Genomic DNA, 27,945 nt, shown 5'->3' with positions numbered 1-27,945 from the left:
GTAAAGGAAAGGTTTGTGAAAGTTGAGCTGCATTTAGGAGTCTGACCTATAACCGGCTCATTCCACCAATAAACTCCGGGTGGTTTTCCTTTCCTTAGGATCCCCAGAGACTACACAGATCCTCACTTCCCTGCCCTCAAACCATCACACCAGGTAATTATTTTTTTTCTGGAATCCAACATGGGATGACTGCAAAATCACAGTGCCTTCCTCCAAATTGAGGGGTTCCTGGTGCAAACTGACCTACATCCAAGGCCATCTGCTCTTGCAATGATCAAATCTGATCAAAATGTTTCAAATCTGAAACTTGATAATTGGAGATCTCAGCAAGGATCACAGTAGCCCTTTGCATTGGTCAAGTGGGGCTGGTGCCCACAGCCTTATGGAGGGATGGGCATCATGAAGAAGACCCCAGGGAGGACAATGCAACCTCCACATGGCTTAGTCACCTTTAAAGCTGGGCTATCCAAGCCTCACTGTCATATTGCCCATTGCCTGCATGCACTGAATGCCATGGCATCCCAAGACAACACATTTCTTGCATCCCAAAGTCTCTTTCCGGCATCTCTACCACCATTGGCACTGCAAGTCACAGTCCCCCCCCATGCACCTATGGGACCCATGTCTTCCCAACACTCAGATCAAGAGGTTTCCAAAATGCCCATGAGATACATTTCACTTTCCATCATTTCAGAGTAACTTGCTCCCATTCATGGTTGTTTTCTGTGTGATTTCAGATGACCTTGAGAGTGCTGCTTCAGTGTTTAAATATTTTTTTACCTTTATAGGGATCTTGTTAGTAATCTGGCCATGAGGCTCAGAAGCCATTTAGAGAGACACTTCTCTATCGGGTCTAGGAGAAGCATCAGGAGCATCTGGGCTGGAAATGCCACACGCTCTTTTCTGTGAAGATCAAAAGTGTGAAGAGGCAAATAATTCCTTCGTGGCTCACAGTAGACCATAATGACGTGAAAAGGCTTGGCTGCGGCTCAGAAGTCTCTGTGATTAGGACAAGTGCACGTTAATTTAGTATAAACTGCACATTCCTCCACTTCCGCTGCAGATAGGCAAAACAACCTCTATCAAACCACGTCTGTTTCTGAAGAGCAGAGTAACTTCTTTGAAGATATTCTGCCCATTAAAAATTGAAGTGTTTATAGTGGCTGTATTTAAAAGATAGACTTTCCAATGAGGTCAGGTGGTCTGGAAATTCCCAAGTGCACAGGGGAAGCAAGCAGCCTCTGGGAAGCAACATGGGCATCTTATGAGCTGGTTATGTGAGATAAAGATTTATTTTTATTAAAAAAAAAAAAAAAAGTAGGCTTTACCAGTAGAAAGAGATAGCAATATGTTTAGAAAAGCACAGACCTGCCCATGTGGACAGACCTGTGGAAATTTTGCAGCCTTAAGGGCACATCCTCTCTGCTCAGCCACACAAAGCCCAGAGCTGCACCTGAACACTGGCAATACCCAAATACTGCTCTGGATTTCATGCACTTCCAGAGCTTCTGTTGGGGACACCAGAACATGAGATCTCCAAAAACTGAGTGATGCAAGGCCTAGATTTGCCTCCTCCTTTTCTTTTTGCAGGCTAGCCATGAAACCTTTTAGGGAAGGAGTAGCAGAAAATGGCTCTTCTGTTCCCAAAGCAGGGGTTGCTGCTCCTCTGTGCTGCAAAGGACATTAAAACACTCACAGAGGGTTGCTTAGGGGCTGCTTTTCACTTCAGCAGGATTTAAGCATTGATTCTGTAAGTGTGAAACTGGTACTATCATGTAAAAATACATATATATATATGTATATATATACTATAAAAGGATAAGGATAAAGAATAAACCCAGTAGAAATATCTATTTCAGTCCTGTCCTGAGCATCATAGATTTGGAAGGTTGCTTCACCAAAAAGGCTTTTTTTTTTTGCCCCCTTGGTCCTTGCATGGCATAGCCATAGGTCACAAGAACATCCCCTTCAAGGAGATGGGAGAGCATGAAGGATAACCACAAAACACCCATGGGGTTTTCCTTTCCCTTTACATGTGAAAAGTATTTCCAGATTAGAGCAGACCTGAATGCATCTCAAGCTGCTAAACCATGCATTACGGAGTGGAATCATGTCTTATAGGACATTAATTTTAGTCCTGCTCTCATTGTCTAGCATTCTTTGCCTTAGAGCAAAAATCTATTTTGCCCTTCTTAGGTATTTATCGTATGCATTTAGTAATTCACTTCCTTGTATCCAGGCATTTGGTAGGCGTGAGGCAAGAAAGTGAAATTACCCTTCCCACACTCTTTTCTTTGGATCCCGAGCCAGTCACACTTACACTGACTTATCCCCTCATATTTTATCAAAATCACATTTTTGGCATGATAGTAACTTTCTTTTTTTAGCTTGGCTACTGCAGAAAATAGCAAGTTGCTGTGGGAGGCGAGGTGGACGTGTGGGAAAAGTGTCCAGCCATTATTCAGGGTGTCTTACACAAACGGATGAAAAACAGCGAGAACATGTTGTTCTCCCCAGGAATGAGAGAGCAGTGTACGTCCTTCCCATAAACGGGAGCTGAATGATACCCCTAAAGCAGGCTGCGTTTAAGAATAAAAGACTGTGAAATTGAAACCTCTTATATAAATAACTCTCCAGAAAGGTGGGGAGAACGAAGGTCCACAGGCCTTCAGCCAAGCCCTGGAAGCAGTCGCACCACCTCGCTTTCTCTGTGTTTTCCTGCCACCTTGCTGCAGCACAGGGGTGCTACGGCGCCAGACCGTCCAACCGGCCCGGAGGAACAGCAGCCTCCAAGAGGCTTTGTCACATCCCGACAAAGTGAAGGCCAAAAGGGGGGCAGAAGGAAGCTGCCAGGGAAGAGATGGAGCACTCCTTTGGAAAAGTCCTCATCTATTCTAGCATGAAAATCCCGCAAGGTTGGGTATTCCTACTTACGCAAGCAGATAAGTGTGATGAATACTGCTGAGAGGCTTCAGCTGGGACAGCTTCTTCCTTGGGTAACTCTCATTGCCAACAGCTCACTGTGTGCATGGTGTCCACATTCATTTACCATTCTGGTTGTTGTCCTACACAAGAGTTTTCTCCATAGGTAATTCCCATGAACGGAAGCGCTTAGCAGTTGATTGGGAACTTGGAGTCTAAAGAAATATAGCTTATAATTTCAGCCAAATACACTGGCCAGGTAACAGCCTGAGTGATGTGGGTTTGGGTGTGATTTTTCCCAACTGCTAGGCTCTAGAGCAGAGCAGAGAGGACTGCCGCTTGCGAGGCACCAGGGTGTGCTCAACCTCAGGCACACAGCCTACCAAGCTGAGAAACCCAACAAGCCCAGAGCTCAGCAAGAAGAAAGCATCCTGTTTACTCCTTGAGTCCACTATGTATGGAGGATTCAAAAAAGCCATTTTTCATGCATGGCCCTGTCTGAAAGGTCTTGCTGTACCCCATGTGCAGCCAGCTCCGGTGAGCCCCGTCAGCGGCTGCTGGTGCAGCTTCTGAAAATTTGCTTTATCATGTGTAAAAACATGATGTGATATTTTGGCCTTCTTAACACAATACACTGATAACAGGAACTGGGAACAGGGGAACATTCTTTTAATCTCATCAGCTGGCCGAGATGCTGTTTGCCACGTCCAGGGAGCTATTTCCAAATGAGTGTATTTATAAACCAGCTAGTGAGGTGAGGGGCAGGTTTTGACCTCTTGTTAATGAAATAAAGATAAACATCGGCTTGGCATCTGCTTTCTGACCATGTGAGAGGTTAATTTTTCCTTTCCACAGCAGCGTTGCCTTGTTTCATTCCTCACCTCCATGATAAGGGTGGGCACAGGCTGCCGTCCAGCCTGAGGCTCCCCATGATCTCTGCATGCTCTGGATGAGCTCCGCACTTGATGCCAAGGGCCAGTGCAGGTTTCGAGACTGTTCCATGACACCTTTACCCTGCCTGTCCCTTCCCAGGCCTCAGGGGATAGATTTTCTACCACTGCCAAGAGTTTCTTTTGCATGAATCCACCTTATTGAAGCTGCTAAAAATCTGGTGCTCGTTTTGAGTGCTAAACTCTATGGAAATGTGAATCCAAAAGGAATGAGGAAATCAGCCAAGCACCCCTAGGACAGTTGTTCCCAAGAGAACACAGGCCACACCGAGGAGGGAAAGTTCAAACACCCACTGGAAACTCTTGTGTTTTCACACCCTCAGAAAGGAGGTTTCCATAGGGGCGGTGGGAGCATCCTGATCCCTTGCTGCCTTCCTCCTATCCGATGTAAAGAAAGCTGCATGAACAAGTCTGAAATGGGGTTAAATCACATCTAGAGATTGCAGAAGACCTGGAATACAGGCTTAGAAAAGCATGAGCACCATAGGACTGGATCTTTCCTCTAGCTGGCAGTGATAGAGAAATGGATTATGGTCAAGGATAGCGCAAGAATTTATGGAAAAGCACCAGGAGATTAAATTGCTGTCATCCACTCTGACCTGCTTCTACTTACTCAAATATAAAGCCTCACTAATAATGGCAAACAGAATCATAGCAGACTCTTTCTTCCATTTTATTCGGCTGCTCAGAAACCACATGCAGGAACTCTGGCTGGGACAAAGCTCCCTGGCATCTTATCACAACATGGGGCTATAACGTGGTGAGAATCTATACTGTCTTTATGGAACACTGGTGTAGGGCTAAAACGATTAGATTGCTTTTTGCTTGACCTTCCATGTATCCTAGCGCCACATCCCTTTAGCTTCAACATGGGCAAGCAAGGAGTCCATTGCCATGAAGGTGACAAGGCAAAGGAATTTGCAGCAGAGTGCTCAGTGATCACCATTTGAGCCAAAATAATGAGGTCTTTTGCCTTGATGAAAGTAAAGCCATTGAGGCAACAGATTTTTTTTCTCCAAAACTCAACACAAATGTCATTATTTGAAAGCTTCGGAAAATGTTTGCAGAGCATATATGAAGCAGAGCCATACAAAGACTTGGGAGTCTTGAATCCCAATCTATTCTATAATATATATTTTGGTCGTAAACTATATTGCTGATCTTGCCAGATAACCCTTCCTTCTATTAACTTTATACTAAAGGTTTTAGACCAGAAGTGTTTACAACATTGGTGTCTGTGGTGAAGACACTGGTTTCTTCCCTGAGACTCAAATGATGCAAAAGCGGGATGTTTACAAGCAGAAGATGGAAGTGCAACTCAGATGTCCACAGAGGTCCTGCTGCTTGCCAGTGGCTGCCCAGTCCCCCAGAGGCTGCTGCATTCCCACATATGTGCTGACCGCAGTGTGCAGCAGGGTCCGGCTTGGCTGACAACTCTATCTTCAGCGTCACTCCTTCCTCATGGAGAAAGTACAGGGGTTAATGCATCTCCAGAGTGCTCACTGAGGCCTTCATCTAAATTGTTTTCCTGTCCTGGAACTCATTAGCATTGCATGCAGCACCCTGAGCCATGCCAGGAGGGAACCTGTGGCAGCCCCATCAGGAAGGACATGTCCTGCGAAGCATGGCCCCCTCCCTCTGCCGTTAGCTCAGCACGTGTTGCTTGTCTCCATTGCTCTAATTAGGGAGGACAGAGGAAGTGCAAGATATGCAATCAATGTTATTGGGCTAAATCTGAAGCTGGTGTAATTCATTGGTTGGCAGAGGAATGCAAAAATTAACAATGTGAGCTAGAGAAATCCCAAGGGAGAAGGAGTGAGTTCAGATAGGAAAGCAAAAGTGGTTAACTTTAATCACTGCTATCCCTGCAAGATTGACTTCAAAACTGGTGCAAAACTATAAGTGAAATTCTGGATAGCAGCTTAAATGTGACTGATGTCATGCTACTTCGTGCCTACCCCAGCAGCAAACAACTGATTTAAGCCAAAATCAAATCTGCTCAACAGCTGGGTCAGCCCATTATTCTCCTAAGCATGTTTGTCTCAGTTTCCCACAGATCCCTACTCTCATTTTAACCCATGGGGGAATTTGGATTGGAATTTCTTAGTGAACAGTTATGCCAGCTACAAATAATTGTAGAAATGCTAGAAAGGGGTAGCATTTTTTTTTTCCTACAGTAAGATACTTGCTCTGCTTACAGTTCAGATGGCATATGTTTCAGTCTGTAGGGCTCTCTGTATCAGTATCTCAAGCTAGACATCTAAAATCTGGCAATGGTAGAAATGATTGAAGCACATTCAGTATTACAGGATAATTGGTTTCGCTTTCACACTCTGCCAAATCTTTGTATTTCAACTTTGCCTGATTAGCCAGTGGTGACAGCTCAGGAAATGGATTCCACCAAATCTCGCAACAACTGATCTAAAATGCTCTAATCTCTGGAAAGATAAGGAGTTGCTACAGCAAAGCCAACATAAACCTGAGAGCTATGGAAGGTTGGATTGTTGTTTAGCCTCTGTTGCTAGTTAGCTACTGTACTTGATTTCAAAGATCACCCTGTATTTAAACCTTCTCACTTAACTCAACACATATCTTTTCAACACCATCTGAGGCTCGGCATCCTGGATAGCATCAGCCACACAAAGCTGAAGGACATTGTTTGGGGAGCTCAGCACTGCAGTGAGCATCCCCTCATCCTAAAGTCACTGCAGATACATCAGGCAGCAGCTCCTGTGAAATGTAGTTATTGCTAATATCGAATTAATAGTACTGCAGCTGCTCATTTAAAATAAAATACTGTGTATTGTTTTCATTGGCCATATCTTGGGCCGTCATAGAAAATGTAATATTTGGAGCTAGGGAAAAAAAAAACAGTTCCCACTTCTTTTCAGGAAGCATTGCTCTATGTCACGGAAATCCATTCCTCTCATATCATTTCCTTTATTGCAACCATGTTGATTACTTTTATCCCCCATATTTCCTTTGTTTACTTTAAAAAATGCAATCAAAGGTCCGGCTAAACCCTTGAAATGCTGAGCAGGAGGTTGATCAATTTGCCTTGTAAACAGAATCACATTGGGCACATATCCAACAGCGTAAAACAAGCAAGCAAACTTCCTATTTCAAACGTAAGCTCATTTGGCGTGCGCTGTATGTGACTTATCACCCACTGGATAAATTACTGTGTATACGTTAGCAACTATCTTTTATATTTTCTGGCATTGTTCGCTCCAAAAAGTAGTTCAGTTTGCTGGAGTAATGCAGCTGTATCCTAAAGAATTTTGTCCACAATGCTGTGTGGTGAGATGGGGTTGGATGTAGAAAATTTCACTGCTAATTGCTTGCTGAAATTCTGCTTTTATTGATGTGAAGTGATGCCTTGAGAAGCAGTAGAGTGAGTTGGCATTTACTAACATGCATCTGAAAGCAAATGTGCTCAGTTGCTGCAGAAGATCTTAGCAAGACCTCAGCATGGAGAGCTGAATCACCTTCCACTATTCATCTTCTTGACAGGGATATCAAAAGTTGGACTTTTTCCCCCATTTTATCTGGGAAAAGTAGCAATAATTCTAATGGCTGCTCCTTCTACTGTTTTGATAGCCTTTGTGTTTCCTCACAACGTCTGCTCCTGTGCGCAAGCTGCAGATACTGCATGCTGCAAGTCCTGGTCACCAGGGAACAGCTTGCAGAGATGCAGCCTGAGAAAAAGCTTATCTTTGAGTGAAAGTGGTTGCAGAGTGATAGAGGGCTATGAGGAAGAGCAAGGCAGGGGAGAACGGTTGGAGGAGAGTGAGGCAAGAAGCCCAGCAGCCAGATTTGTGCCCAAAATATGCCCAAGGTCATTCAAATGTTCTGCAATCATTTGAAAGCATGTCCCTGCATTAGGGTGTGTAAGTGAGATAACTCTGGTAAACCTGCCTGCTCTTTGAAAATTTCTGGCTTTATGGTTCATGGAAAAAGATTTTTATTTTTTCTCATGTATGTTTCTATTTCAGTGGGCTTGTAGTGCAAAATGTACCTTTTTCTTCTTATTGAGAAGATGTCTTTAAGGGAGGTCATTTGCACAGCAGCGAGTTTTAAAGTCCGTGTTTATTAGGAAATGTCTGGGGGTGTTAGGCCAAGAGCTCAGGTTCTCTTTGGGTTCGGGCTGTGCCATCTACAAGAGTGACCACACATGGGTGCTTTGCGCTGCTTCTAAATCAGTTTACTAACAGGTGGACACAAGCCTGCCTCATTTTGGCTGAAGGAGGTTCAAGGTGGACGCACTTGGGATGTCTTTCATCTGTCCTCATTTAGGCTTCTGAACTCTAGAAATCAAAGCACGTGTGTGTGGCCCCTTTACTTGCAGGTAAGAGAAAGGGGTATCACCCTGCGCTGCCTCTCCTCATCCAGCATTGCTGCCTGAGAGGGCTCACGTGGTTTCCGTGTCATGAAGAGGCTTAGCCTCAAATGTTCCCCTTCTCACACCCAGGTAAATCACACCTTGTTACCCTGTTTGGGTCAATACAAGAGAAAAAAACACATTTCCACCTTAGACTTAGAAGAAGGAATCGAGGGTAAGGCATGGGTCATGATTTGTGGCTGGTTTCTGCTTTCTGCAACAATGGCACCTCCCTAACAGCTCTTCACTCCTGACATTGCCTGTGCTAGAAATACACAGCTCTGGCCAAAATGCCTGGGCCAAGCACTAATATTCAACAACAATACGTTCCATATAATAAACTTCTTCTTCCAAGGGGTGTTGATAAGAATTTCCATTTTTAGTCGAGGGCAAATGAGCCATTCAGCCTTTATTGGTTGCTGTTGCAATTGAAGAAGGAGCAGAAGCTAATTTTTTTACTTTTCCTGTAAATAGTGCATTAATGAAGACAGATGGGTCAGCAGTATAAACAAAACCTCTATCTCAAGCTAGTTTTGTTCTGGCTTTGTTTCCCGGTATAGTAAGCAAACTACCACCACCCCGGTTCCCATCCTATTAACAGTGTTTGCACTCCAAATGTTGAACTGGGTTATAAGGAAGTTTAAATTAACCCTGGGCTGTAGTTTTTCAAATGCATGAAGCAGATGTTCAAGTGCCAGGGAATCCTCCTTTCTTTCTCTTTTTAAAAACAAGTAATGGATTTTGCTGGGGTTTGGCTCAGTGTTTTGGATAGAAAATGAAAATACTTTGCTGAACCTCTTCCATTGTGCTGTAGGTAAGCCAGGCACAAAACTGCCAATGGTTGTTAGAAACTCCTTTTTTATTTTATTTTATTTTATTTTATTTTATTTTATTTTATTTTATTTTATTTTATTTTATTTTATTTTATTTTATTTTATTATTTATTTCTATTTCTAGGCTGCTGGAGCTTCTGGTTTGCTTTGGCCTCTGAGCAGTTTAAGAAGGGCAGTGCAATATCTGGAACTTGGGAGAAGAAGATGGACTTAGTTTTTGGCTGCAGTTTTGGATGATGGTTGCTTTGGGAGATGATTTTTCCTAAGTTACCTCATTTTTGGGGAGGTTGATCCTTACGCTTTTAGCTCCAAAGCTGCTCCTCACTTGTCAGGGCCCACTGTCTTTGGTAAGAGAAGAGATATAGGTCCATGATATCCTTTTTTTTTTTTTTTTTCCTACAGAGACTTATGTTTTGGCTCTTGCAAATGGGAGCAGCAAAGATTTGAAGCTGTTTGAAAGCCTGCTACTATAGAGGCTTTCTCTTCACAGACCAGAGTGTGTTAAGGTTTAATTGCAATCTTAATTTTGGAGTTTGGCACATTTGCTTTACGTGGCCTAAAGGAAAAGTTAAGGACCTTAGAAGCAGAAGAACACCCTCCTTGGAAGGGAGACAAGGCTGGTGTATGTGCCAAAGAAGGTGATGAACAGTGATGTGGTGGCCTGGGCCAGCATAAGCCACTGCCAGGCTGCTGCTTCTGCAAGCAGTGCTGTGGGGAGAGGTGATGCCCTGCTTCCCTGCCAGGACAGCACGGGGCTCTGCCCCTTCTGCTCAGGCTCTGCCAGCTGTCCCAAACAGCCCATCTGCCCAAAGCAAGGGGTCTGTCAGGGCCAGGACAGAAAAATCTGTGCTGAACTGCCAAGCTTTAATGCTCAGAAAGCTGGGAATTGGTATCTTCCATCACCCAGGCAGGGCACAGCAGCCAGAGTGAGCGTGGGCTCCAGGAACTGTAGCCAAGGAAGTGATAATGAAAGAAAGCTTTGGGGAGAAATTTACTTGAGTAAGGTTTAGTCCATGTGCAGAGAGCTAAGAGATATGGATCATTTAAGGGAACCTCAGACTTCCAAGCGCTTCTTGAAATCTGGCATTGGTGCTGCGTTTGCACAGGAGACACAGATGTCATGATTTCTCCAAAGGCCCAGGAATGAGTGAGATGTCTTGAAGTTCGTGCTCTTCTGGAGGCATCATGTGTGTTGATTTAAGAGTAGCAATCCAAGACCAAAGCTCTAATCGCAACTCCCTTGCTGATATGTTATCCAGGCTTTTCCTCTCTTGTTTTTTTTTTCTTTTATTTTTATCCTTTTTTTTTTTTTTTCCTGTTCCTTCCCCTTTGCCTGTCCTGTCTGTTTTGACTGTAAGCACTGCCTGGCATTTTATTCAGCGTTCACCACAACAAGGACTTCACATCTACTTCCATTGTCACACATATTCATTTAGAAACAGATGAAGGTGAAATGATTTTCATTGATTCAATTGATATTGATTTTGATGAGAGAGGGTTGCTGCCTCCTTTGGTTGCATGTGATAATTCGGAGATGGATGTATAGAAAGATAGTTCCATACAGAATTTACATTTTTCCAAACCTTTCTAAAATTACTTTTTGTTTTTAAGCTTTGTCAAACATCTGCTAGTATCAGATCAGAATGATCAGAAATGAAAGGAAAATCAATGCATATTATTATTTAATGTGAGAAATACATTCTTTTAGAAACAGAAGAAGTCACAGTACTAATGTAGATGGATGGAAAGAAGGAAAAAGGAAGAAGTGAAGAAACAAAGAAAAAGTAAACATGCACTAGGATATTCTTTCAGGGACTTCTCACTGACAGTACCAGAACATACAGCTTGGTAGTACTGTCTCTTGTGATACACTCACCATATTATTTGTGTGCCATATTTATATGGACAGGTGTGTTGAAAGCTAAGAAATAAGATTCCGACTTTGCAGAAACAACCTCAATTTGCTACTTAAGGAAAACTGTTTATAAAATAGCAGTCCCCAATTTTATGTGCTATTCTTCCTGATCTCTTCTATCTTACTACTTGAACATCCAGCAAATGTCTTTGCCAAATTATTTTCAAAGGTACAGTAAAGGTAAGGTGAGGTTTTGCTAATAAAGCAGGCATACAATCTTAAGAGGTGCACATTAAAAAATGAAATACTATTCTCCATAGTTTTGAGATGATGAACAACACAGTTGCAGCTGAAGGATTCAGGAGATGCTCAGTTTTCTCCTGAAATAGCGCAATAGGATATTTTTGTTTTACTGCTCATGCTTTACTGCTTTTCTTCACAAAGTCTGGCTGAAATCCCCTTTGATCATTGTTTCATTATAAAGGTTACTAATACCAAAAAGCTGGCTGACACCTGATCCTAAATAGGCACATTAGATATTTCTATGTTCATACATGCAGGTTTCCTTACTGATAAAACTACACGCCTGCCCACATTTGCACTGTACCATAATACTCTGCATCCCATCAACTCTGTTACAAAACGTCTGTGACAATAAGAGAGTGTGAAAGCAGCCACTCTGATTTGCTATGTGGTCACAGGGAAATTTATAGTGATTGCAGGTGATTAGAGTGGGTGACTTATTATTTTTAAGGCCTAGGTCCTCTTACATGCTTCTCAGAAATGTTAAAGGACAGTGGTACAAAAGCACGCCGGCTAGATCACTGCCACAGGAAGAGTTGCAGAAAAGAGATGATAAAAGCAAATGTCGGATTATCTTCCTAATGCTGGATTATCACTCCTAACAAGGTGAACGGTTTGTCTTGGCAAATGGCTTCATAGGAATTGTGGATAGTTTTGAAAGGTTCTGTGTGGCGACACTTCAGCCGTTGGCTGCAGCAGTTCATGTCAGCAGAACGAAATATCACACCTCTTATGAATTCTTTTAACATAGCATTAACTACAGACTAAGATTGCAGAGTAGCTCAGGGGAAAGGTCTGTGAGCAGTGTCAGCCACTTGCAGGGTGAGATCCTGAGCAGGTGTAAAGTAATATAGCCCCGTGGCACAGCTCACTATCTGGAACCATGCAGCACAAGAGTGGAGTCTGTATAACTCTACAATAAACTACATAGCTGACCACTTAAAGCAATGATACCACTGCAAGAGTTGTTATACACTGAACAACACCATACATGCTTCAGAATGCTGTTTAAATTATTGCAGTGAACAGTTCTGTAAGCAAGGGAGATAACTGTGGTATACAGTATTCACAGATATCTAAGGCAGAAAAAAAATCAGCAACTGCAATCTCTGTGCAGCACAACTCAATAAAGAGATTCCATGTACAATAGTATCGGTACAAGGTTTTTATCCAAGTGGGATTACATACAAGCACAAAAATAAAACATTCTGTATTCTACATTATAATACAAAGGCAGGCAGTCAATAAATAGGTCAATAAATTATGGGAAGCACAGAAGAGTATGTGTGAAAATAGGTATGTGTGAAAACCAGGAAACTGTTTTTAGTTGGTGCATGATAATGTCTTTTGTGTTCATTCCCATGAAGTGCTATAGTGATTCTTTCAAAGGCCTTTATCACCTCCAGTGAAGATAACTTTCCCTTAAAAGTGTAAAACAGATGCAGGGACAGTACAGTAGGCTCTGGTACAGGCTAAAAGAGTCAGCGTCACTTACACTTTCCCAAGAATCTGACAAATTTGCAGCTTAGTATAAATAAAGTGACGGGTCTATTGTTTTTCAGCTCCGACACCTTCTTATCACCAGCATTTGTTGCAGAAGACTGGAAGAAACATGGCATGTGACTCCATCATATATAGTTTAAGGGGGGGGGGGGAGAAGGGGCAATACCTTTATGAATTGACAAATTCAGCACATACATAAAGGAAAGATCCTCTCTATCTAGCTGGTGCAAAGGGGTTTCCTTTTCTGTCTAGCTCTGTGCAGACAGTGCAATACTACTTGGCCATTTGAATTGTATTAAATAGGTGTTTTGTATGTAGCTTACCGGACTGGGCGGGGGGACTAGTTTTGTAACTGGTATAAACTGGTACAATTTCAAGGATTCAAGAGATTTACTGCTCTTATTTCTGCCACCAAAAGCTCTGACCCTTGAGGGACAGCACATGGATAAAGGAACAAAGCCAGTGCTGCTTTACACAGGGTGCTTTTGTAATAAACATGCACAGGGGGAATTTCTTGCCATTGCATGTCAGAGCACTGCAGACACCTGGCATTGCTCCTGGGCTCATTGCTTTAGTAAGAAAAATGGGAAAGGGAATGGTTCCCTTTTGCTCCAAATGCCAAATCATCCCTGCCATGATATCTTTTACTTTTAACTGAGACAGGGAAAGATAAAAGAAAGGATTAAGAAAAAAAGAAAGAAGTCTAAAGTCTTGTTCCTTAGTGATTTAGGAGCCTGTGTTTTATCAGGTAAGATCTATAGAGATAAATTTTCAAAGAAAAATCTGATCATATAAAGATCCTTATAAAGATTTTACACACAAATAAAAAATTTAGGAGTGTATTGTCCATAATTTTAGCAGCTCTGGGAAACTCTATAGATGCCAATCAATATTTACAAAGTACAAAAATATGCCTTTATTCCTGTGAATTTGAATGTGCCCCTTCTGGTGTGAAGAGCCTACCCAAACAACCCAGTGATCCGCACTATGCTCTGATACGAAGAGAGACTTGGCCATAATTTGGGCAGCAAAGAATAGCAAGAAGCAAGCAATGGAACAAAATATACATTCCCTACAGTCATATGACTTGCCAATTCCCCATGACAGGAAACATACAATTATCTGTACATGCCTCATTAAATAACCTTATTAAATAAGAAATCTGAAATGTACAAATTTACAGACTGAATCATTAAATACTTCCCGTGTGCACTCTCCTGTGCATGTGTTCCCTGCTACTATCTGCAGCCACACTCTGATACCACCATGCCTTCATATTTGAACTTGTAGGTGACCACCCCTGCATCTAGGTAGAGAATAGAGATAGGATCAAGTTTGGTTGGCACGCAGCAGGCCTTGGAGGCTTTCTGGGGATTCTTTAAGTGAACTAAAGTCTGGACAATGGCATGTTTTGTTGGTGTGACATGCTCTGTCAAGGGGTAGGCGCATACTCCATGGCACTCATAAGCTTCATATCCCGCTGGAGCGATGATCCAGGAATCCCAGCCAATCTCCTTGAAATCTATGTAGAGTGGAGTCTTTTTGCAGTAGTTGCCTTTTGCGTTCCTCCGGATTCGGGCAGTAGAGTCATATATGATGTTGGAACGCATCTGGAGCAGTGCCTCCTCACCAGGGTGGCCATGGAAATTACCAACCTCCAGGTTCTCCAAGTCCAGGAGCTGCTCATGGTCTATCATTTCGTTCAACTCTTGCTTCTCCTCTTTTTTGTCATTGCTTTGGTCATCAGAGAACACAATCAACAGGGGCACATGCTTAGCCTCAGAGTTGATGTCGATATCGAGTTTCCCCTCTCCATTCTGCTCCTCCCCTTCCCTGCTCTCAATATGAACTTCCAGTCGGTGCGTGGTCAGCCCTGCCCTTCGCCAGCGCCTGATGGCTTCGGTGACCTCAAAGCTTTCCCACTCACTGCTTGTGCCATAGATCTGTCTGGATGCCAGCGCCACTATCTTTCTTTCTTCTTCTACCCCCATGTGGTCGTTTTCCAGCACTTCAAAAATTGTGACTTTTCGGTCAAGCCCATCATAGAGCATTTGGTCCCGTTCTACCAAGGTGTAGAGCCTCAGCTCTGCCATGGTGATTTCTTCATGGTGAGGGATGGTCACATTGAATAGAAGGGGGTATTTCCGAACTCCTGTAATACCAATTGGGTGGGAAGCCAGATCTGGAAATGACAAAGATCATGCATTTTAGAAGGGTCAATACATCCAGTAACACATGCATTGAAGTTCATCTGACATGTTTTGCCTTGCTGGGTTTCAATGAAATAATTTCAGGTGAGTGTTTTTTCATCACTTCCTAAAACTGTACTTGGAAAAAAGGCCAACTTCATTCTAGATGTTTAAGGACAGAGAGATTGCAGATATGATAAAGCCCATAAACTTGGATTTAAAGATTCTCTTTCTGCTCCAAGTCTTCCAGGGACTTCCTTGTCACCTGGAAGGATTTCATGTTAAAAATATATTGCCTAATACTGAAATGATATCAATTCTAGGTTGCTCTGTGGTACCTGCTTAACAAATGAGGAAAAACAGCAAGTGTAGAATAGGAAGGGTAGAAGGATATGGCACTGGAGTGAACATGAGACAGATAAGCTGCATATGCAAGAACAGCAGGCTGTATCTTGGTCTGCTTAAAGTTTCCGTGCTAGCAACTATTCCCTTCCAGTGAAATGTCCCTCACCAATGGAGAGGGGCAATCACAAAGGGAGGAAAAGTCTCTTGGGAAACTGTAAAGGCTCCTGGTTAGGAAGAACAGGCGGCAAACACCCAAAGTGACCTGCCAATCAACAGAAATCCTGCTACAGACTCAATGGGTTTCAAGTGAGCAAAGTCAAACAGCTGTACTCAGTCAGGCACTTTTGGCAGCTTTAGTTAATAACATGTATAAGAAGAACATAATATCTGCTTGTCATTCAGACTGTCTGTCCTATCTGTGTTGTTTGTTTATACATAGGCAATATGCATTTCTTCAGGCAATGCCCGAGTCTTAGCTAACGACTATGTATTTGTTGCTGAATTACTGTGCTGTCTACTTGTAACTCAGAAGACAGATTAGGACGTAGACACTATGTGTAACATTTCTGCAGAGGCAAACTGCTTGTGATCTACTACTATCTTCATCTCTGACTTCTCCAGTTTTGATATGTTTGTAGAAAAGTGACACTGATAAAGCTGCAAGTATTGGCCATGCTCCATCAGTGCACTTAAGCAAGCAGTTAACTTAAGCACATGAGCTGTCCTACTGACATGAGGAAGGTTTTGAGGCACCTGCCTTTTTCTTTCTTTCTTTTTTTTTTTTCCTTTTTTGCACTTCCATCCATTCATTAAAAAAAAAAAAAGTGCCATTCTGCTTGCATCTCTCTACCTGTCTATTGATAAGGTGGGAGCTGAATACGTTCCGCACTTCACCAGGGTAGGAACACACTACACAGGGTAGGAGAGCTGAAGGGCAATGCTATTCAAGCACAGGGATGTTTAGCTTTAATCTCTATACTGGAAGTAATTGAGTAATTGTTGGGATTTCCTTGACCTTGGTATGCTAAAGCAAGTCTTCAGTCATTACAGATGACAACAGGGTGGAGAAATGCCACCTGACTATACAGAAAATGAGCATGAGCAATTCTCTAGGATGGAGGGCAAGGCTACACCACATGTAAGAACATGGTTGAGCACTAGCAGGGCAAGAAAAGAGTTCATGTGTAAGTCAGGATGTGACCTTGCTCTTTAATTAGAAAGGCCATGGGGTGAAATACCTTATTGTTACCAATAGTAGGGTCAGGAAGAGTGATCTGGAGTCCACAGGAAAAGAAACATTTCCCTTAAGACCTGTACTCAAGTTTTAAGAACAGATAGAATATTACAGCCCCATTTGCAATGGAGACGTTATGCATGGGTTAAAACAAAGAACTACTTCCAGCCATGCAACATGTTATAACATCTTTATAACAATAACAAATTTAATATAGGAATCAATGAATACCATTACTGCTAGTTTTCAGTAAGCAGGTGAACAAAAAATTCCACGGGATAATCCATTTCTACTGTCTTGACCACTACAGTAGTACAAGTAATTCATTTCTCTATCAAAAAAGTTATTTTGGCATGAAAGAATGGTTCCCAGTTTCACAAATTGTCAAGATAGAAAAAAAAAACCCACACATTAATTGCATCACTCCTTTAATGCATGTGTTTATGAAGCTGTGTTAATATCAGTATCCTCACTTTGCATCTTGCTGTTTTGGATTAGAAGAGGTGAGAGAAAAACTGAAATGACAGACAGTTACGCTAAGTTTACCCTATCTGGTACAGAACTTTTGCTGCGATGACAAAGACATTGAATGTGATGCTTACAGAAAGGCACAGAACTGTGAACCACTACTTGTATTACTCAAGAAAAGGTCAGTCTGTAGAGTTTTCAATGCTGCAAATCAGAAAGAATTTTGGTTTTGCCACTGGAATAATTTCAGATTTACTTCACTAAACCACGTTGTATTTTATTGTTCAGCATAGTTTAAATTTGCCAAATTTTATCACATTTATTTCTTCTGAATAATGCAAAATGAGAAAAGAACAATAGGCATTCCAGCATATGTCTGCATTTATACTGATGCACAGTGACAGGCACAGCTCTTGAGGCGAATAACTGTTCACCAGTGGGTGTAACTGGTGTGCCATTCATCTTTCAATAAATTCCTCCACACTGGAGAAAAGAATACATAAAAAAGATTTAAACCACAATGCAGTGCCTCTACAAACCATAAACATGTTGCCAATAAGGAGTGTCTGGGCCTGGCAGAATGATAGAGCAGAGCAGAACAGAGCTGATGGATTTTCTCGTCACATCTGTGTTGCCAAACTGAAATAACTTGTGCACCATCTCTCCTTATACTTCATTATTTTTAAATTGCAAATGTTAGAAACAAACAAAAGTCAACCAACCAACCAAAAAAAACCAACGATATTACCTGATATACTTCATTAAGTAGACTAGTGAAGTAGGAGAGAAATCCCATGACAGTTTGAATAGTAGCATATATCTCTAAGTTGTTAAAAATAATTAATTAACGCACTTGTATTTGCCAAGTGGAATAACTGGTATTTGGAAATAGTTAGCTGAAAAACATTTTTACCTGTAAAACCTGTAATGATGCAAATAGCTATTGACAAGTTATTGAATGTTAGCAGTGAAACGTTATCTTGACCTTCCTGAACTGAAGGGAAATGCTGAAGCAGAAACTTTTTTTTTTTTAATAGAAAATATTCTACTCCCCTAAAGTAAAACCTAAGCGTTATCCAAAATTCTGCTTCACGTATTTCTGTATATTTTCTGAACTATGCTCAGATGTCAGAGGAAGAAAACATGATGAATCCTGTGAAGATCAATAACGAGAGGATATTAACAGAAAGCCATATTTGGTTAAGCTCTCAATATGAAAATACTGCACATTTGAACAATGTGTAAAACAATTTCTTGCCTTAATTTCAAATATTAATGAAGGTATCCAGTTGAAAATCAGGCAGATAATTGCAAAAGATGGGTGTCATTCTAGCGATAATGAAAATGTACCCAAATTATAGTTAGTGCCGTACAAACACTAAAGGAACATCTTCTTCCCCCAAAACCTTACAATCTCAAAAACAGAGGACAAGGGATCTATCTTGCAGCAAGTTGTATCTGGCTTACATTAGTACACACAGTATTAGTTGTCTATTTCCGATGGTGGCCTCAGTGAATGGCAGTTTTTCCTCTTAGTGCAGTTCCTGCTCAATGCCTCGTAAATACATTTCATGTTGACTACAAGGGTGCTTATTTCTATTTGCTTCCTCTAGAGATGCACATATCTTACCTTCATTTTTGAAGCTCCTAATAATATTTGCAGATGGCATAGATGTCCTATCAGTGGCAAACTTGTTGTACAGCTCTAGCATGTACTCTGGTGGGTCCACCTTGGCCGTTTCATGCAGGGGAATGTCAGAGAGGTTCAACGTCTTCAGGAACTCATTCTTCATATTCTGAAGCAGCGTGTTGAAATCAACACCATCCTGCTCGGAGAGGATCTCATCGAAAAGAGGCACGTCTTCCTCCAGGGAAGAGTGCTCCAAGCTCAGGATGGGACTGCAAGCAGCAAAGTGAACCAAGAGACAGAGGACAGCCCACAGCTGGAGGACTACAGAATCCATGGCTTCGGCTTCGCTCTAGTCTCCAACCACACTCAACAAGCTCTAGCTCTCGTGTGGGCTAAGTGGCGCTTTTATCCCCTGGGTTATATGCCGCTTGTGTCACAGGGAGATGACAAGTTTGGAAGCTCTTGTCTTGAAACTTGTGATCCGTCCTCTCTCTCCCCCTTCCCCCTCCCCAAAACCAGGTCTCAGTAATTGGATATGGCTTGCTCTCTTCTATGGTTGCCTTGCCTCTCTTATCTCATGTAGTGTAAGCTGTTCACCAGATTTGTTGCTATCTTGCAATCCCCTTTCCCTTAATGAGCGTTTTGTAAACATTTGCGCTAGGACACTAGGAGATAGGACGAGTTTCTCCTCGGAGAGGAACTGCCCTTACTTTCTGCCTCCTGGTAGCTGACTTCCTTTGGCGTGCGTGAACAATTTCATCCACACAGATTTCAAGCTAACGTAAATTCTACAGAGCCTCTGCCGAAACCTATGAATTTTGCACCAAGGGCAAAGAATAGCTCCTTTAAGGTAACAAATCTAGCTTTTTAAAAACTAATATAAAAATAAGTTTTAAAATTTCACTTTTAAAGGAACCTCTCTGGGAAAAGGTCCATTCTTCTGTGCCTTTGCAGCACAGGAGGGGAGCTGTTGGTACTACAGCAACACTGGGGTCACAAGGCCCTGAATGCAGAGAAGTATGTGAGCTCAAGATATTTGGGTGAGGAGGGTTTCTCACATTGCAGCTATAAAGCTGCACTTTGCAAGGGCTTCACTGGGAAAAGCACTTTGAAGACAGTGAATATGAGTCAGGGAAGATCAGAGTATGGCCTGTAAAACTGTAAAAAAAAACGGAGCCCTTTTTTTTATGCAGACACCATATTACATGCATAAGGCACTGTGTTGTTTAGTGATTAAGGACTTTTATTTTATTTCATATTTTATTTTATTTTATTTTATTTTATTTTATTTTATTTTATTTTATTTTATTTATTTTCAGTGCTTGTTTTTGCTATAAAACACTCTTTCCTGATCTGAACATTAACACTGGTTGAATGCCAGTGCTCAATGCCATGTGCCATATAAAGGCTCAGAAACAGAGAAAGTAAAGAAAATCTTTTCTTCCTTTCACATCTTACATATTTGACTCAGGAGGTTATAGGTTACAGTTACTTTTTATTTAGTCACAAGACTGTCCAAAAACTATTGAAAATGCACAAAGGCCAACAGACTACTGACTTCATTACTCACCTTTGCACGACTTCAAATAGCTCAGAGGTACAATGTGGGGTATCTGGAAAAGTTTTTGCCAAAAAGGTGTGCTAAAGTTGTTCAGTGGCTGATGTGCAAATTTCAACAAAATGTGAGCATCGCACATGCAAAGAATATGTATATTTTCTTGAGCAAGTTGTTATATAACATTGTTGTTATATAACATTGACCACTTAAATCACTTCATTATTGAGACTTTTTCAAAGTGGCCTTGTTTTGGCTACAGGGCCAGAGCTCAGCTCCTCTCTAGCAGTCAACTTCAAGATGAAGGGCCATTTCTTCTCATTACCACTGCAAAGTTTTGCTGCCAATAAGAGCTTTACCAAGAGCTTTACCAAAGAGTAAACCTAAACTGATTTGTTGATTTTTCTGGACTCTTCCATTTAGCCATTTAGCCATCTTAGCCATTCTGGCTAAGCATGTCCAGTGATTTGCTACCCCATCTCTGCAACTTTCTTCCTTCTTCAATAGCCCAAATCTGTCACTGGCAGAAGTGGTCACAACTCCAGCTGACTTAGTTAGAAAGATACTCAAGCCATGCTTATTTAAACTAATACTCTCTATTTTTGTATTTTTTTTTTCATAAATATCAATATCTTTGTCAAAGTCATGTATGGTATTGATGTCAGGTACATCAGCTAAGCCTTTTAACCTGGCTTTATTCAACTTTTCTCCTTCTAGGCACGGGAAACTTGATAATAAACCAAAACACATTATCAAGGTCCCTGTTACTGCTTAGCTGCATTGGAAGTTGATATTTGAGTTTAGGAAGATTAATTTAGATCTCAGGGTGGATTTCATGGTTATCTGTACAACCTTATCTATAAATCCTCTTCAGCCTTATCAAAGACTTTCTCTGAATATTGTGGCTTTCCAGAGCTAAACACAGAAAATCTTAGGGAAATTCTGGAGCTGAGCTGAGGTCAGTTATGTTAATTAACTTAAAAAGAAAAGCACAGCCTTCTTGCTTGTGATTCATCACCTGACTATGCTGAGCTAAGGTCCATATGGCCGTAGGGAGGGAGATTAACAATGAAAACTGTGAGAAAAGAGTCGGGGAACATAGCCCTAACTCTTTTCTTCAGTACAGTAACTGGCTACTGTAAAAGGAGATCTTTGAGATGGTTTGTCATAGACAGGTGAACAGGTAGTACATTTGCTATGAAAGCAATAGTACCTACAGAAGTGGTTTCAAAAGGTCCTTTTTATGCTTAAATATTAATTTCAGAAATGCACTGACTTCATATATATAAATGTATATATTTTTCCATGAAGGGTGTAAGCATTTCATAGGAGCTCCTGCCTGTTGGAAGGCAAGAGGTGCTGAATCTTCTCAGCACTTCACAGCATATGGCCTTATCCTTAGTGCTTGCTCATATCTGGTTTTCCTTCTCAGACAAGCATGAATAACAGCTTGAATGCATAGGCAACAGCAAGCAGAGATATGCCTTTCAGAGCTTGTAGGCATTGGGATCTACAGCATTATAGGGCCCAATTCTGAGGGTTTTGAGTTTTCTGTGAGTTTTAGAGCTAAAGGTTTTAAATTTAAAAGCATTTTTTGAGTATTTGTACAACTGAGGTTTTTCGCTGAATCTCTGCCCTTGCTATGAACACTGGTGATTCTGAGGAGTGAGCCTTAAGCACACATAAAGTCAGTCTCCTTTCTATTATTCTGTTAATCGAACAATTCTACAGCCAGAAGAGTTTTTCCATGTTCACTCCACTTTCCTACAGTTTAAAACTTAGCCTGCTGTGCAGCTTTGGTTTGCTGGGTGACGAAAATGAACAAGGTTACTGTAACTGCTCTGGCAGTGACATAAGCAGAGCTGACACTGCCTTCGAGCAGAGGCTGGGCTACTGACCTCTCTAAGCCTTACTAAGTCCAGACATTTTCTGTGAATCTGTAAGTTCACACCCCGTAGATATAAATATGTAAGTAAAATGTAGTGTGCACACAGCGATCTGACATAAATTCCTTAACCCACAAATATGTCATCTTCATTCAGTGGCTCATGAGAAGCACAATCACTGCTCAGACATTCCAGCTGTCTTTGCATTTCCACTCTTGTTTTGATAACTCCTTGAACAATAGCATGCTGAAAGGCAATGCAGCCTGCTGTGTTATATACAAACCAGCTTTCACTGAGTTTCTTAGCTTACTCAACTTAGACCCTGTTGGGGATCTGCCAAATAGAGGAGAACCCATAGAGTACATCTGATATAAAAGCAGCTTCCTGTTTCCCTAGGTTTTAGGCTGATTAATTTAACATGATTTTTTTTTTCCAGAGTTGAAGTATTTAACAGAATGGCTTTATTTCATGTCACTGAAATTAAGAGGTTTGGTCTTTTTTTTCACATGCACTGCAATTTACATGTACAATAAGTATCCTGGAAAGGAAACTACCCTCAAGAAATCTATGCTAAACAGATTAACTGAGGTAGATGGAGAGAGAGAACATTAATAGGCATTACTGTATAATTGTTATTAAATTTTGTAGCATAATTGATGACCCCATTTCATGAGCAATAAATTGTGCATCAGGCAGGTAGCGTTACAGAAAGGTTTCTTGGCCTTCATTCCTAGGAAATTTGGGTTCTTTTCCCCAGAGAATTCAAAGTTGTACATGGGAAAATGTAGCTAATGGAAACATTAGCCTTTGCACTGATCCCGACAGAATCAGGGAACAATATTCAATGCAACTATGGCATTGTTTAACTAATGCCTCGCCCTTCCTGTTCGAGCTGGCTGCTGGTGGAGGTGGCACTCTAGATTGGACACTCTCCATTCTCATGCCATGAGACCTGGAGGAGGTGTGCAGAGAGAGGGCCGTTCGCACTCACAGTGCTAAGCAGCTCGGGCAAGAACGTGAGCGCGGCTGACACAGCGGTAGCCGAGGCTATGCGGCAGCAACTCCTGGGAACAGCTCAGCTGTCGAAAGGGTCAGTCCTGAAGATTGTGGGTCTCCAAAATAGACTCTAATCTCAGGCACCATGCAGCTTCCTCCAAGCTGATGCCTTTATGGCTTCTTCTGTCAAGAGGCAGCAGAAGAGCAGGGGTTTGAACAGGAATGTGTGAGGCAAGCTCAGCGCTGAAAGCCTAGAAAGTGAAGCAGAGCTTTACGAAGTGCCAAGGTCGACGATACACCATGGTTGAAATGGTGTGATGCTCCTCTGGGTAAGAGGAAGTTGGGAAAAAAGAATGTGAAGTGTTTTTTAAGCATCCTTACCCTTCCTTAGCATGATTTTCAGCATGGAGAAAAACCTGCTCTCACTAACACACTCAGAAAGTGTTGGGATGTGGAACTTTTTCCAAGAGAAAGTGTTTAATGTTTGCTTACGTGTCCTGGGCTTTTGTGACTTAAATGGTTCCTCAGTGAATAAACAGAAAGCTTGCCAGTTAGTTACAAGAAGTCACGTGTAATTTTTCCACGTGTAAACTCAGTCAGCTGGATTTTGGTTCAGTAGTGCATAACAAAAAATTTTCATAAGATTTACAATCCAATTTTATTAGATATTAAGGTTTTTTAAACATGAATAAATCTGTTTCTTTTCCTTTTTTCTTTCTATTTTTACTCCTTCTCCCTGATTCCTTTTTTGAATAGATTCTATTGAAAAGACCACTCTGAAAGCATATAAAAGAAAACCCAAAGAGATTAAGTTTTCAGTAGAGGAAAAGAATGTAATTGATCATGGTTTAAATACAGAAGCATTGCTGAAAATCAAATATTCCTTACAGATTACTCTTTAGTTAGTTTGTTTGTTTGGTAATAAAAAAGAGAGATATTTGATGAAAAAATATCTGATTAAATAAATCATCTATTGGATAGGGGAAAGATATTAAAATATTGTCTGCTCTGTTTATAAATGAATATAAATATCACAGGTAAAATTTGGGCTGGAATATGGAGGTAAGAGCTTTTCATTTCAGATTTCACAAGGGAAGGCTTTGCATCCAGTATGGTCTTTTAGGGACTTTTCTTATAGATCTTTAAACTGTAATTTCAAATCCCCATATTTAGGGCTGGAGACACAGGAAACCAAACAAATATTGGACATTTCCAGTATCCTGTGACCTTGAGCAGCTTTACAGTTTTCATTTAAGCTTCATGTTTATTTGTCATGGAACATTTCCGTATTTGCATGTGTAATACATAAGAAAAAAATCTGTCCTGCAAGAACGTACACTGTATATAAAGAAGAAAGAAGGAGAGGATAACAAAAGGGATGCATCCTTGTTTCATAGAAGAAAATTTTTCAAACAACTTTGAGTCAGCAATCATGCCTCCATTTCTGGAATTCAAAATGCAATGCCCTGCTTTGCCACAAGAAAATACCCCCTGCCCCTCCCCAACCTGCTCTTGCAAGTGATTTGCATTATAGCACAAGGGAACTTTTGTTTCTGTGCTAGAACCGTTGAGAAAAAAATAATGTCAAGCCTGAGAGTCTTTTCTAAATGACACGGAGAGTTCTCATTCTCAGACACATGACTTCTTTTGCCCATTAAGTAATACAGCATTAATAAAGGAGAAAGGATGTGTTTTAATGGAGAAAAAAACATCAGTGCCTTTGGTGACGTTAATCACCCCTTAAAAACACAGATAAATCTAAAAAAAGCCCACATATTTTTCCACTGCATGGTGTTAAGAGGTATAACGTATCTCTATCACAATACTTTGATCAAATGTCAACATTCAGACTGAATCAACATTAAGACATCTTGTTTGGAAATTTTCAAAATTCCTGCTGAGCACATCTTCAATCCTTTCCAAAATCTGTATAAATGCAGGGGTTTTGGTTCAAAGCTGCTCTCTAATCAGGATACCACTGACATATATGCCATTTCAGGGAAGTAGGAGAGTGATGCAAGCTAATGTGCTCTAGCAAGCATCCCAGCATATGATTTGAAATTTTCCAAAATACAGACACAAAATTATTACGAATATGGCCCACAATTGTCTCTGTCAGGAGATAGCTGTGGCATGAGGCAACTGTTGGATGTGATATGGTAGATAAAGAAGAGTGTGACACTGACAGTGTGATGAGCTTGCAATGGAATAACTAAAATTAGTTTCCATTCCTGCATCTGCCTGAGTCCTTGTTCCTGTATGCCTCGGTTCATGGCTGCTCTGGATTTTCTTTCCATAAATGGGCTGTTCCCCAGCAGCTCTCTGTTCTGATTTCAGATGGATCTGGAAATCGGAAAGATATTATTTAAAGAAAGAGTGGGAAGAGAGAGGCATAGCAATGTGTTAAAACCAGAGTGACGGAGAAAAAGAAAAGAAAACAGAGAGAAGAAGGAAAGACATTGTGCAGCCACAACAGAAGGGAACTACTTAAGCTGTGTAACACAGCCTCCTTGTGACCTTTTGGAGACAATATTGAAATGCACATCAATAGCTCTATAAGGGAAGCCAGTGGCATTTCATCTTCATCAGCTATTTCCAGGCAAGAGAAAAGGCTGGGGGACACACTAACAAGTAGGGCACGCAGACTACCTGCATGTCTGCTGTCAATTACCTTTTTTTGTTCTGTTTTTCCTGCTGAGGTGGCAAAAGCTCCAGGCTCTAGGAAGGGAGTCCATCACTGTGCATTTGCACAACTGCAATCTGGTCTTAGCGGCAGGTCATTGGCCATGAGGCGGTACAGATAAATAATGATACGCAGAGATTTTTCAAGCTGGCACAAAGCCTGAATAACAGAAACAGAAAGAAGAGGACTGGAAAGAGCTGGACATTGCCTTCTCATCAGTGTCCTGTCAGTCGTATGTGGCAAATTCACTGCAAGCATGTGGCTTCATTTTTACTGTGAATCCCAGCTCCCTGTGTGCTCAGTTCCTTGAGCACTATTTGGAGGAGCTACCATTATCCAGTGTGATTGAATTTTCTTTATATGTAATTGGGAAATTTGTGCTAGCATGCAGTCATGCACATAACTCAGTCTTGTGTAGTGAGAGAATGATACACAGAAATTCTTAGATCCTTACATGAGAAAGACAATGCAGCCCCTTGCTTTTGTGTCTGCTTCTGTACATTTCAACATTTAATCTTTCTTTTTTCCTGCCAAGCTTCAAAACACATCAATACAGGTGATAAAAATGTTTCCATGAGCATAAGTATTTCCAGGAACACTAAGATAAACATTTGCTTATATCATTTATGAGATGGGGGACACCTCAAGAAATCTATTGATTCGTCTCCCCTCCCATTATTTGTGTATATACACAGATTGAGGCTCTAAATAATATAAAAAGGTCATTTAAAATTTAGTACCTTTAAAGGTCACACAATTTATTTAGGCTAACAATTCAAATCCAGTGGGACACAGTTGAAATGAAATCAATATCTGAGATCTTCATAAAGAACCTGATTGTATTGTAATGCTAATGAACAGCAGAGTAGGCACGCTATTTAATACTAAAAATTTTGACTCCGCTGGCTCCTTATCATACTTGCTTCACAGCACAGCTTAATAGAAAAAGGTCAAGAGAAAGTTTTAATTTTACATTGCTGAAATTCCTTCTCTCATAATCTAGTTATTTTGTGAAGCTTTGGATTCATGTGGGTGTTAAACTTTGGGCAACCCTCTGAGCAGCTTCAGTGACACTGACAAAAGCAAGACTCCTGAACAAAACTTTACAGAAATCTCCCAAGTTGTTCCCCGTTGTCAGCTATGTCCAAGTGGACTGTTTGAGGAATAACATTCTTTTCCTTAATGACAACTCCATTTAAATACTTCCAAAGCCCTAAAAGGACAAAGCTCTTGGGAACAATGACTAATTATATCCTGTCCCTGTTTTTTGGAACTATAGATTTTTAATCTTGAACAATGGATTTGAAGAAAACAGGTTATGTTCACCTGAAATTATTTTGATTAATAACTCAAAATTACTTAATTAACAACTAAACATAGATGGAATATTTTCTGGTAGTTTGTTGATATCTCAGTGCGAGATGGTAATTACAAAGCCAACAGCTTGTATTCGCCTCAACAAAACATGAAGAAAAATGAGACAAGTGTGTCTAATAATTGTTCTGTTTATTTTATGTTAGGGTTGGCATCAAAAAGGAAAGTTAAGTTCTATGTGACAGTAGAAGAGACTGATTCAGTAAAAAACAAACAAATAAAAATTGTCTAAATCCATCCTTAAAAATTGAAAGAATTAAAATTAACATTTCAGTTTCTGTAATCTGATGATTGGAATTATAATGGATAAATTAGGATGGTCAGCAGCCTTTCTCAGTTATGTTTGTCATGCAAATGAATACCAAATTCTGTCTTTTCCACTTAAAAAAATAAAAAGTGTAGAAGTTCTTTTTATTTTCACTTCAAACACAGCAAAAAATCCAAATATGGTCTTGTCCTCCTAGACTCTATGGTGTTTTGCCTTCTATATGTGCTGGTTATCAGCAAATGAAAGAAAAAAAAATGTTTTAAATGCTTATTATATTTAGTGCAGAAGAAAAAGGTAATGATTACATTCCCTATGGCTAAACCTTCCAGAATGTTTAAACTCATGGCTTTTTGTTGCCAAAGCTACCAGAGAAAGGCTGGGAAAAACTGTTTTGGAGACATTCTTTTTTATGAAAAAGTTAAAAAAATTGAGAGAGAAGCATTAATAAATATTAGTTTTTGTCATACAGTATACTTTTCTAAAGGGAAAGAGCTTGTGTATAGCCCAGGTATAATTGCATAGGGTTTGCTTGTCTGTTACTGATTTTAGTTTGGCTTCTGCATCTTTATT

At 40.8% G+C, this 27,945-nt stretch overlaps 2 protein-coding genes across 2 annotated transcripts in view; one reads left to right on the top strand and one right to left on the bottom strand.

Moving 5' to 3' along the window:
• Position 1: 1 nt before the first annotated feature.
• BMP10 (bone morphogenetic protein 10) lies at positions 2-19,151 on the bottom strand. Its single transcript, XM_083811787.1, has 2 exons — positions 18,614-19,151; positions 2-14,929 (listed from the first exon to the last, which is right to left on the bottom strand). Exons 1-2 carry the CDS (start codon positions 18,945-18,947, stop codon positions 13,986-13,988), a joined length of 1,278 nt encoding a protein of 425 aa, XP_083667913.1. The 5' UTR covers positions 18,948-19,151; the 3' UTR covers positions 2-13,985.
• Positions 19,152-19,314: 163 nt separating this feature from the next.
• The window catches only part of GKN1 (gastrokine 1), a 42,140-nt gene continuing 33,509 nt past the window's right edge, over positions 19,315-27,945 (top strand). The window contains exon 1 of the mRNA XM_083811790.1: positions 19,315-19,463. The gene's annotated coding sequence lies outside the window, so the exon portion shown is untranslated. The remainder of the gene's footprint in view (positions 19,464-27,945) is intronic.

This window comes from Anser anser (assembly GCF_964211835.1).
Source record: "Anser anser genome assembly, chromosome: 26".
Classification (NCBI taxonomy): domain Eukaryota; kingdom Metazoa; phylum Chordata; class Aves; order Anseriformes; family Anatidae; genus Anser; species Anser anser.
This window is presented reverse-complemented; position numbering and strand designations above follow the sequence as displayed.